The sequence below is a fragment of the Limulus polyphemus genome, unplaced genomic scaffold (genome assembly GCF_000517525.1).
Source record: "Limulus polyphemus unplaced genomic scaffold, Limulus_polyphemus-2.1.2 Scaffold445, whole genome shotgun sequence".
NCBI lineage: Eukaryota > Metazoa > Arthropoda > Merostomata > Xiphosura > Limulidae > Limulus > Limulus polyphemus.
In genome coordinates this window covers 323,658-336,084 of record NW_013666055.1, presented here as the reverse complement: position 1 = coordinate 336,084, position 12,427 = coordinate 323,658, and the positions used below count along the sequence as shown (strand labels likewise).

The following is a 12,427-nucleotide window of genomic DNA, read 5'->3' as shown; positions in this document are numbered from 1 at the left end:
ATCTATGTTGTATAGTTAATTCATGCTTTCTAGTTTGTCTAACCTATGTTGTATAGTTAATTCATGCTGTATAGTTTGTTTAATCTATGTTGTATAGTTAATTCATGCTTTCTAGTTTGTCTAACCTATGTTGTATAGTTTGTTTATTCCATGCTGTGTAGTTAATTCATATTGTATAGTTTGTTTATTCCATGTTGTATAGTTAATTCATGCTGTGTAGTTTGTTTATTCCATGATGTATAGTTAATTCATGCTGTGTAGTTTGTTTACTCCATGATGTATAGTTAATTCATGTTGTGTAGTTTGTTTAGTCCATGTTGTATAGTTAGGCCATATCTGTGTTGTATAATAGAAAAGTTGATCAAGAAAATTTACACATCCAATTTGTTTAACACCTTTCTGTATTATCAATATACTTGTCACAGATACCATTAGATATGTTAAACACTCTAAAGGCTCATTAATTAATTGTCCTATTTTGTTATTAAAATGTCATATAGAAGATATAAAATGTTTATTCTGTGTGACTTACATATCTTAAATAACATAGAAGCTTATGAAATCTTGTATTCCTACTGTAATACATTTAAGTGGTCTAAAAATGTTTACTTCCAAATTTTTTTTAAAATTCTTATTACAAATAAAAATACTTCAGCTCTTATTTTATAAATTTTATGGTACAGCATATTAAATACATACAAAAATATATCAGTTTAAAAGGTTTTATTAAGAATGTACATGTTTATTTATTGTGACATGAAAAACTTACACAAAAAAGTTGTGTTTCACAATATAGTAAATAGTTATATTAATATCCATAAATTGCCACCCGTAGGTGAGAAAGGAGAACCATTTCCTTTGGAAGAATTAACTGAAATAAAAGGTTACGTCAGGTCAAGAGGCCCTAAAGGTTTTCGTGGAAAGCCTGGTTTGAAGGGAATCAGAGGTAAGAATTTTACTGCCTCATTAACACTCTATTAACATGCTTTGCTTTTGTCATAGTTGCCAATTTCTAGTTTGATAATCTTTAATTTTATTGTCAAAAAACTTGTAAAATAAAAAAAGTTTTTTGTTTGTGTTACTAGGCATATGCCCCTGGGTTTGCTTTATTGGGCTTTTGTCAAACTTTAGCTACGAGCTATAGGGTTGAAGAACTGTAGTGAAAATATTTACTTGTCTGTTATAGTTGTCACTAAACCTTGGATTAACTACTGAATACTATGTACTGTCAGGGGGAATTGCAATGAAAAGACACTTAATCTTGCTAGTCACAATGTATATTTTGGTCACATGCTATAAATTACTGTGTTCTCTGAGGAACTGTATGAAATAGATTCACTTGTTAATCATACTAGTTATTAGTTCCTGAATTCACTTGTGTATAGTTATTGGATATTTTTCCTTTGATTTCTGCATGCAAAAATTATCTGAAAAGATCATGATTTGATGTGTGTCACATTGTTTCAAAGAAACCTTTTAATTAAATGCAACTCTCAACAAAAATTATTTCTGTTTTCTCTTAATAGTAATGAAAAATCTTATATACATGCAAGAAAATATATAAATGTAGATGCTGATATCTATTATTTTAACCAAAATGAGAAAAATTTCCTAAACTGAGCAAAAGCAAGCTGCATTATTTATAACATTGTAAATCATTGTTGTGCTATAGGATTGTTGGTCATGGTATTACTTCTTAGTTTATTGAAGCATGAGAATGGAAATATTGTGTGCCCCCATTCCTGGTGGGACAGCAATAAGTTATGAACTTGTATCACTAAAATTTGGGTTTTGATTCCACATGGTGAATAGAGCAGATAGCTCAATGTGGCTTTGTTGTAAAACAAACAAATAAGGAAAAGCAAATATTGTATTTGTTTAGAGTGACATGTAATTACTGTAGAATTATAATACTTATTATTTTAAAATCAAGTACAACAAAATTTATATCATAATTTGTAAATTTGAAATTATAGACTCAATTTACTATAGTCATTATTTCTTATTTCTTTCAAAAATTTCAAGTGTTGCAAGAAATTCACTTTATGAATTTCAAATTAAACTGATATCATGTACCTTCAGCTAAAAAAACTATTTCAGTGTTCTTGTATTATTAATAATATGTTTCTGTGTTTGCAGGAATTGTGGGTTTTAAAGGCTTTCCAGGGTTGAATGGCTCTGATGGCCGCCAAGGACCACGTGGAAGAGATGGAGCATCGCCTCGTGGTGATACAGGGAGAAAAGGTTATCCTGGTATGATTGGTGAGCCTGGACTTTCTGGAACTCCTGGACTGCCAGGTCGTAGGGGCTCACCAGGTTCCAGTGGAATACCTGGAATAAAGGTAAAGAATATTGTTTAGAAGTTTTCTAACAGACTTCTATCTTAACTGAAGTAGGCCCACACCTTTAACTATACAACATGTTAACTCTAGAAGCCCTAGAATTAACACTTGGATCCATATAGATCACACTGTTTTTTTTCTGTAAATATTTTTGAAAACTATTTATGGAGAGAAATACTTGTAAGTCCATGGCTTTGTTAGTTTCAGGGTCCATAATAATGTATGAATCATATAAAAAAATTAAAACAAAAACCCCATCAATATTACAATTGAGTCAATTAATTACTGGTGGGAATCCCTGTGTTATTTTACAAAGAAAATTAGCGATATTATCAAATGAGTATAGCAAGTTTTTGACATTGAATGTTGTAACAGACAAAAGTATAAAATTACTCAATGTAGTACAATATGTAGACACCATAGGAAGTGAACAATATAAAAACAAGTTGTCAATTTAAGGGTTAACTCCCATAATTTTATTACTGCAACATATTAATTATAATGTAGCAATTGTTAAAATTTTGTTAGGAATAATAAGTTACTTTTTTTAACATAAAGTGTTGAAAAATATTAATTGGACAGTAATAGAAATTCTAAATTGATTTTAATAGTAACTTGTCAATACTAGAATATTTGGTTTTTATTTTTTACTATGTTTATATGTTTCTGGAAAATTCTTGAATCTCATTTCATTGTGTAAAATAATATACCCTTGAATATATATCCACAGCCATTATTTAAGTACTTTATTAAAGTCAGTGGCTTGGTTTATTAGCTCTATCACTAAGGTCAAGAACCATTTGAAATTGTAAAAGTTTTATGTAATTAAGTTTAAAAAATTAAATAACTGATGAGTTGGGTTTCAAATTGAAACATTTGGTAAATAGGTTTTAATTATCTTTATTGATCTGTAGATTCAAGACATCTTTTATTGATATATTTAAAATTTCTACCACAAATATTTTTCATGACAGTCTTGTTTGAGAGTACTTTTAGTGTGAGGTTTTACTAAAGAGTAAAACTTTTTTGTTCTTAAATAAACAATTTTATTTAAGTCGCAACAAAAACCTACATGTAATGAACTAGTTAACATTTACTGGTGTTTATCAGGTCCCATAGTACAGAAATAATGAAACATTTGTAAATCATCTGAAATACGTGGTGTTTGTAATACATTTGAAAAACCTTTAGGGGGCACGAGGATCAGTTGGAGATGAAGGAGTTGAAGGTCCACGTGGATTACGAGGTATACCTGGTCGACAAGGAGATCAAGGAGCCTATGGAACACCTGGATTTTATGGGCAGCCTGGAGAACCCGGTCCAAGGGGAGCTCTAGGACCAAAAGGTAGGAACATTATGTTTGTTACCTTTCATTAATATAAGATTTGAGGAAAAATATGAAAAATGGAGTTAATAAAAGATCCCAGGTTTGAATTTGAACAAGAGGTAAAATTATAGTTCAGTTATTTTTGTTAATCTTTTAGGAGGCCCTTTTAGAGAAGAAATTAATTAAAACCTTTATATTTACATATTTAAAACTAGTTAGACATATTAGATTTGTATAGTATAAAATAACTAAGTGCTGGAACAAATCTTGTAGCGATATACTCAAGAAGAGACTAAATTAATAACATCATTTTTAGCAGGAAAGTTCTGAATCCTATAGTAAAAGACGCCAATTTTTTATGGGAACTTTACTTTGCAGTAAAAAGTATCACATTAGCTGTGATACTTTGTAAGAATTTGAGTGACAATCAGTTTTCCAAATAGGTTCTCCTGGGCGTGAAGGTTTACCTGGTTTAAAAGGAGTAAAAGGAATCCCAGGTGTTGCTGGTGTAGGTAATATAGGTCCTCCTGGGGAGCCTGGGTTCAGAGGTTTTGATGGTAAGTCATGATTTTAATCTAAGAAGTTCTGTTAGGAAAAAGTAAAACATGATAGCAGAAAAACTAGCAATCAACAGAGTATGAAGTGCAAAGATAAATTAGGATTAAGGAAATTTTCAATTAATTATATAAACCAATAGTCTGCTCCTTCATTTATTTGGTGTTACTTACTTCTTGCATGCATTTTAATATGTGATATTAAGATTCGAGGATTAATGTAGAAGATCTGAAACGTTTAATTGGATTTGACCTCACACTCTTCAGTTAATCCTTTTGTAAACAAGGATTTACCTGTTGGGAATAAAAAAAGTCATCTGGTGACTAGTAAGTAAAATCTGATTAGATCTTGTGAAGGTTTAACTAGTATGTCTATCACATCTTTTCATTATAGATAAGGACTTGTTATTCAGTTGTTGTCTTAATTGAAAAATGGTTGTTTTTATTTTCCTTTATACAAAATATTTCATAAAATTATGTACCTTATACTGAAGATATTTGAGTCAAACAGTTTGTTCACTTTTGGTATTTCCACCAGAAAGATTGATACAGCTGTTTTTGTTTTAACATTTGAAGTTTGTTAATGTAATGTTTGTCGTAGTAGGTTTAATGCAGGAGTTTTAAATTAGCCTTTATGAAAAACTTTTTTTTTAACTTAGGCTGCATCTGTGCATATAATTGCTTTACTTTTAATACTCTCACCTATTATTTGTACTTTTTGATCTCCATAGATTTAATGTTGTGATATCCATGATTATAAACTTTAAGAGATTGTTTTGTTTATTCTTGGCTGGTTGATTATAATGGTAATTTATATTTAACAATTTGTCTACTAGCATTTATTTAACATAAAATGGATATTTGAGTAAGAAATTCTTATTTTTAGAAAAATAGACTAATATACACATAGTAGACTATCTAGTCTCTGCTGAATTGATCCAATAATGTAACAGCTTGTAATATCATAAACTAGATGTACACCATTTACTATAGATTAACTATATATTAACTATAGATTTTTGTTTGTAAAAAAAAGAAAGATACTAAATTATAAACAAGGATTTGTTTCAAGAGAGAAACCTACAATAAACAAACATCAAAAACTCAAGTAAAATTTCCCAAATAATTTTATTTTTAAGCCAAAAGTTAAGGACATGAGTAAGTGTCCTTTTAATAATTTAACATTTTTCTGTATAAATATGATTTAGTGTGTGAAGATTAGGTTAAAATCCAAAGAGCCCATCAAGAGACATTCTTCTCTACTAGTATTTTTCTATCAATGAAATTTGTAGGTGAAAGGGGAGAAAGAGGTTATAGGGGACCAGCTGGACAGATTGGACTACCTGGACTAAAAGGAAATATAGGTCTTCCTGGAGAACCGGGGTTGCCAGGTGTTCCAGGAAAAAAAGGGGTTCCAGGTTCTCCTGGACTCCCTGGAAAAGATGGGTTAAATGGACCAAGAGGTAGGTGAAAATATCTAATATTTCAAATTACCATTATTGGTTCTTTTTTTTTTAATTTATCATGTAATTTGCTGTTTTCTTTCCAGTTAATGATGTGCCATTCACTGGTATTTTGATAGGTAGATCTTAGTTGAAAACCCATTGAATAGATATTATGGTCTGATTTACCCCTAACTACGTTATACATATTAGCTTGCCAACCACTTGTGTGCAGGTGCTTGGTTGGCTATGTTTGAATTCAGCCCATTCCTGCAACACTTGGGGCCCTTTTGCCTCTCAGGCCTGGCATGACCTGGTTGGTTAGAGCGCTCGACCCTCAATCTGGGGGCACAGGTTCGAATACCTGTCACCTAAAATGCTTGCCCTTTCAGCTGTGGGGGTATTATAATGTGACAGTCAATTCCACTCTTCATTGGTAAATGAGTAGCCCAAGAGTTGGTGGTAGGTGGTATTGACTAGCTAGCTGCCTTCCCTCTAGTCTATCACTGCTAAATTGGGGATGGCTAGTGTAGATAGCTTTTGTGTAGCGTTATGCAAAATTTTGCCTCTTCTCCCCCTTTACATTCTAGGTAAAAAGTATACTCTGGTTGAGATGAGATGCAGTCTCCCATGAGTGTGCCCCTGCCATTGGGTGTCACACTCCAAGGGCTTTCCCTTTGGGCACTTTGTGAAGGGTTAAATGTTTTACCATCCTCTCCACCAATCCAACATGGAATTCTAGCCGTCCTATGCATGAAGGTGAGGAAAATGTATTTCCAATAAACACCTTTGCACATATACGCACCTGACCTTCCCAATTCAGGTGCACCTTTTATTATTGCTTTATCTAAGAATGAGATCTTGTGTGCATATGCTTAGGAAGACCCACTGCAAATGGAGGTTGTTTCACCCTCCTATTGGTGGAGGGCTATTGTCGCATGATGACATCATCATGTTCCAGCTCAGCTAATGTTAAACATGTGAAATTAGGTGGGAGTTAGCTTAAGGCTAGTGGCAGGCAATTCTCTTAGGCAGATGCATGAGGAACATTGCTGTTCTGTGTGAAGAGGTATTTATCAGAAATACATTTTCAGATTATGAAAACATGTTAAAAATGGCAAAAATTGTCATATACATACCTTCAGGAGTGTATGGGTTTGAAACTCTTCATACAATGCTTCAACTACTGCTTCCCATGGTAGTACAGAAATAGGTTAGTCAGTGAAGGAGTTAATCTGGAACTAGTAGCACATTAAAAAGTTTGATTGCCGTATTACCATTAAAAAGAAAATGGGACTCATTGATGGCAAAATTCTAATGGTTGTTGAAAAACTGATTTGGTAAATTTCATGATATCATGTTTTCATAAATCGGATATACAGCCATCTTCAATATCTCTCTTAATAGAATGTTTGTATAAAGGAATTCAATCTCCAAACTAGCACAATACACATTCTATCAAATCTTAGGTCACGGATTTCATTGGGAAGAAAAAATCTTTTATACTATACTCATACTGTCAGTTCATTATCATAAATTATTGCAAAAGTATTTAAAGTTTAGATATCATTTCTGCACAAAAATATTTAATAACTTGTTTGTTCTAGTTGTGATGCTAGGTATGTAGGACCTACCGCTAGATGACTTCAAACTCAAGCATGGGAACATGCAAATCTACTTAGTGACAAGTGAAGTAAATAAGAGCATATTATGTGCGTGTAATGAAGGTTTAAGCAGTGATTGTTTCAGAATTATGATATAATATAATGATGAAAGAAGTCTGTGCATCAAAGAGATTTCCTTAATCTCAAATTAATGAAGTAAGATTGCTCATGAAATTGTTATAGATTTTAGTTATAAAGAACTATTCTCAGTGTTTGGTTATTTATTCAATTAGAAGGATTTAGAGCTGGATGTTTGGCTTTATGTACACTAAAGAATGTTGAAATTTATTTGTTGCAGGCAGCAGTGAATTATTTGTACTGTATGTATACGTACATTAAGAGGTGTATATTTTATTCTGTTTACATTGTTAGCTTGTTTACAGATCCAGATCATTCTTTCTATATGTATAGATGTTTTTAGTTGAATGTATTATATTTCATTAACCAATGTTTTTACCAAATACAGTGAAATAAATGTTCAGCAATGTTTAATTTATCAATAACCATGAAATTTTGATTGTAAGGTATAAGAGGTGAGCCAGGAGAACCTGGAGCCTCAGGAAACCCTGGAGTACCTGGACAACCTGGATTAAATGGTATTCCTGGCCAAAAAGGTACTGTTAGATTAAGATATTAGATATTCTATTGAATAAAGTACATTGTATCTATAATTCCAGATAATTTGTTTATTCTGTATTTTGTAACATTTTTGTGAATTGTTATCCATAGAAAAAGTATTCATCTAGCATTCAGTGACCTTACATACTAAGTTTTGTAGAGGGTCTTTGTAAATTATTTTATATATATTACTTGAAATAGATCACATGTTACTAAGCCTTTTGCTCAATGTTATTAACAACTACTACAATGTGTGTTGTATCTAAAGTGGCCTGAAGAGCTGGTACTGGGCTAAAGGCCTCATAGAAACTGTGTATAGTAGATATAGTGTGGTCAACATATTATTACACACTCTTCTTTACTTTCACTCAGACTTTTTTATTAACGATAGAAAATTTTCATAAAAAGAATGAACTTTATTTACTAGGTAAAAACCTTAACTTTTTATATTGTTTTTAGATAAAATACTTTACTGTTTTTGTTAAACAAGAAATGAAGCTCAGCAGTTAGTGTGTGTTTTATTTTGCTACTTCAGAACGTGACTGAAATTCAGGAAAATAATAATGAGTTTTATGTATTTTTATTTATGATCTTTAACTGGCCTCTACTTTCTCTATTGCCAAAAAAATATTAAGTGGTTTAAAATAGATAAAAATATATCATTTGATGAATGTATCTTATATATATAATTCTCTAAATATTTTATGTTATACTTCTGTTAAACCTTTAATTCAAAAACAATTCTAAATATATTCATATCATAGTTTCTGACATTGTAAGTCAGTCTTCTTCAAAGATCTGTAGGTCTCTTTAAAGAAAATATATTATCAGTGTTAATTTGAAATATATTTTTTTATATTTAGTTATTGTGGATGAATGTATAACCTTATTTACTTCAGGAAAACAAGGAGAACCCGGGTATGCAGGATATAATGGTCGGTCAGGTCTACCAGGTTTCAGAGGGGAGCCAGGAGAACCTGGACCACAAGGACCAGTAGGTCCACCTGGAGATGCAGCACCATTGGGTCTGAAAGGTGATTATGGAGAACCTGGGCTTTTAGGTATGTTGGTATTTTAAAATTATATAAAATAGCATAACTTAAAGAATTTGTTCTGTAACTTTTAATAGAAAAACTAATAAAAGAGTAGCTTTTCAAAGAAACCTGAATTGTAGACAACTGTTAGATGATAGACATTTGTTGAGTGTTAATTATTGAAAAATAGACTAAATAATTTGAAGTTCCAATTGTTCAAAATGTACACCAATTTCACTTTTTTGTTTAGCATTCTATTATTGTTTCTAGTGGTAGATTGGAATACACCATTGTTGACTATGCATGTTTCTGCTTATTTTTTCATTGAAGTATATAAAATTAAGTTTTTCCTTTATTTACTCTATTACATTTCAAAATAATCATGTTTTTACCATGTACATGTTTTTGATATTTGAATCATTTTGTTAGGTCCCATTGGACGTTCAGGGTCTCCTGGCAAACCAGGAAGACCAGGGCCTAAGGGAGAACAAGGAGTCCCAGGAGAGAGCCTGGGCGCAGAGATTGGTCCAAAGGGAGTTGTGGGTGATCAAGGTTTTAGAGGTCCACATGGTACCCCAGGTCAGAAAGGACAGATGGGTGACATGGGAACTCCAGGTAATTGTTTTGTGAACGTATAATTTATTTTTTACTGAAACATTAATATTTTTACTTGTAATCGTGAGAAATATTAAATACTAGGGCAATGTTTCTTTTATTGTAAGTCCCCAGATGAGACAGCGGTAAGTCTTCGGATTTATAACTCTAAAATCAGGGGTTCAATCCCCCCTCAGTGGATACAGCAGATAGCCCAATGTAGCTTTGCTATAAGAAAACACACAATTTTTACTGTAATTTTCTTAGTTATGTATCAGTGTTACTATGTGCACATATCATTATTTTACAGTACCATTCTCAACAATTCTGTCTGCAAAGTTATCTAATTTTATTTCTAATAATGAGTTACTTTTTTGAAAATCCTGTGCATTAATAAATAGTTTTTGGTATTTATTCATTAGTATAAACTGTAACAATTTTATTAAAAAAATCACCAGGATAAGTATACTCTGAACAATTAGCATAGTAATCAAATGTGCTTGAGGAACATTAAATATTTTTTATGAAGAACGATCTTTGTATCAGAAGTAGGTTTATATAGATATATGCTTATTATGGCTATTTATATGGCTTTTCTTACACAGGAGAACACTGATTACTAATGAAAAATTACCATGTACAGAGAATTAGTTAAAAATTTAATTTTAATTTTATTAATTGTTTTATCTCAGTTAGCTATTAAGATTGGTAACTATGCTCCAGGATTTGAAGAACACTTACAAAAGTTATTGAATCATTCTGTATTAAATATGGTACCATACAAATATTAATTTAAAATTAACTGCATATTTGTTTTTGGGTTTTGCTACTCCTATATAGAATATGTTTAGAAATTATTAGGTTTGTTCCTGTTTATAAAATGGTGTAATGTTTTTAGGTGTATGAACCATTTTCTCTTAAACTCTCCTTTAACCTCATTTTACAGTTGATTGAGTGATTAAACATTAGTCATCTTTTCATGTTATTTTTAGTGCTTAAATGAACTATTGAGGTACTTGGTAAAAAATTGGACTGTACCTAAGACTAATGGATGTAACTGTCCCATTGATGTGCCCCACCTAATGACCTATCAAGCATCACTTGTTTACCAAACTGATACAAGTTAAAACTGTAGCCTTCAGATTGTTAACAGAGTATGACTGTTATTGCTTTAGCTGTTTAATAGAGTATTACTATTATGTTTAATGGAAATATCAAAATTTCTGATGCTGATAAACACTCTCAATTATTCTTTTTAGGGTTTGAAGGACTTAAGGGAGATAAGGGATTTGAAGGCTTCCCAGGATTTCCAGGACGTGATGGGTTACCTGGACGTCCTGGTCCTAAAGGAAGAAGCGGCTTATCAGGTTTTCTTGGCCTTCCAGGGACAAAGGTCAGAATAGTCATGCTGTTTATTCATCTTCCTTTATGTTTAATTTTTATGTAACACATTAAAAGTTCATAATATTTTATGTATTTCAACAAAAGTTTTATCTTTTTATTACATCTATAGACATTGGTGGTAAATATTGAACAATTTTTTTCATTGGAATTTTAATAGTTTTTAAGTATGACATTTATAGTACAATAACAGAATTCAGTTAAGTTTTCCTTCATGGGTTGCTGTTGTAATTTATATATTCACGAAATTTAAAGGTGAATAGTAAAGAAAAAGAAAAATCCTTTTTTAAGAGTAAACATTGGATGTAATTTATGTTCTATTTTACTTAAAAAATAATAAAGTACTTAGAAAATTAAGAGCAGTTTAACTTTATAATGGCCATTATGTACTTTTCAGGTGTCAAGTCCATATTTGCATATCAAACTTCAAAATTTAAATCAAATTAATAATTCTAACTCTGTTTAAATACTGTTTTACTCAAAAACAAATTAGAATATGTAATTTGTAATTTTTTTAATACATATATCTAGTATACTTCATATAGAAAGTACTTTGATGTTAAGCACAAAGCTACACAATGGACTATCTGGTATCGAAACCCAGTTTCTAGTGTTGTAAGTCCGCAGACATGCTGCTGTGCTACTGGGGGGTGGGGGCAATATAGAAAGTAAGAAACAAATGTTATAGTCTTAATTACTGTGAAACTATAAGGAGTCTCATCTGTAAACAATGCTTTTATCAATTTTTTGACAATTTTTCTGCCCTTCCAAAGGTACCAGTTTGTGAGAATTTTACTGTGTTTTTTATGGATTTTATCCAGAAGTGGTTACTGCTGCAATTGGCAAAATAAAGTATTCAAATCAATACATTGATAAATATCAATGAAGTTGAAACCAAATAGATTATATAAAATGAAACTTTCTGATCAATAATAATAAAATTTGAATTGTAAGAGGAGTGGAGTAATTTTAATGGTTTTTGAAAAAAATGTCTCACAAAAAATAAATATTTGTAAATTTCATAATCTAAAAACTGATAGAAATACAAAATCAAATTAATGATTTTTCAAAGCTGAAACTAATACTATATAGTCTTAAAGTTTTGTTCTAACTTCCTTGCAATTTGGTTAAGTATTTCTACTGTGAGAAGAACAAAAAACCAGAAGATATGAGGAAAGGTCTGGAAAGGATTAAAACCTGTATTTTTATAAGTATGTTTTTTAAAAACTTAAATTTGAATGTTTACTTTTTTAAAACTTAAATGTGAAACATGATAACGTGAGTGTGCTAAGATGTTTTAAATACTTTTATTAAACATTTAATGACTGATTATACTATGGTATCATAAACATACTAATAATAATTCGATGACGAGGAACCCACTTTGAGACTAATAATGGCTGGAGACGGCTTAAATGGGTAATGAAGAAAAACTTTAATGCTGTCATGTT

General features: G+C 31.0%; 1 protein-coding gene across 1 annotated transcript in view; it reads left to right on the top strand.

Annotated features, from left to right (window-relative positions):
* The window catches only part of LOC106458326 (collagen alpha-5(IV) chain-like), a 107,673-nt gene that overhangs the window by 70,212 nt on the left and 25,034 nt on the right, over positions 1-12,427 (top strand). Inside the window, exons 22-30 of the mRNA XM_013917835.2 lie at positions 836-946; positions 2,140-2,342; positions 3,534-3,687; positions 4,113-4,226; positions 5,516-5,686; positions 7,854-7,943; positions 8,847-9,008; positions 9,411-9,596; positions 10,835-10,968. Of these exons, the coding sequence (XP_013773289.1) occupies positions 836-946; positions 2,140-2,342; positions 3,534-3,687; positions 4,113-4,226; positions 5,516-5,686; positions 7,854-7,943; positions 8,847-9,008; positions 9,411-9,596; positions 10,835-10,968 (1,325 nt within the window). The remainder of the gene's footprint in view (positions 1-835; positions 947-2,139; positions 2,343-3,533; positions 3,688-4,112; positions 4,227-5,515; positions 5,687-7,853; positions 7,944-8,846; positions 9,009-9,410; positions 9,597-10,834; positions 10,969-12,427) is intronic.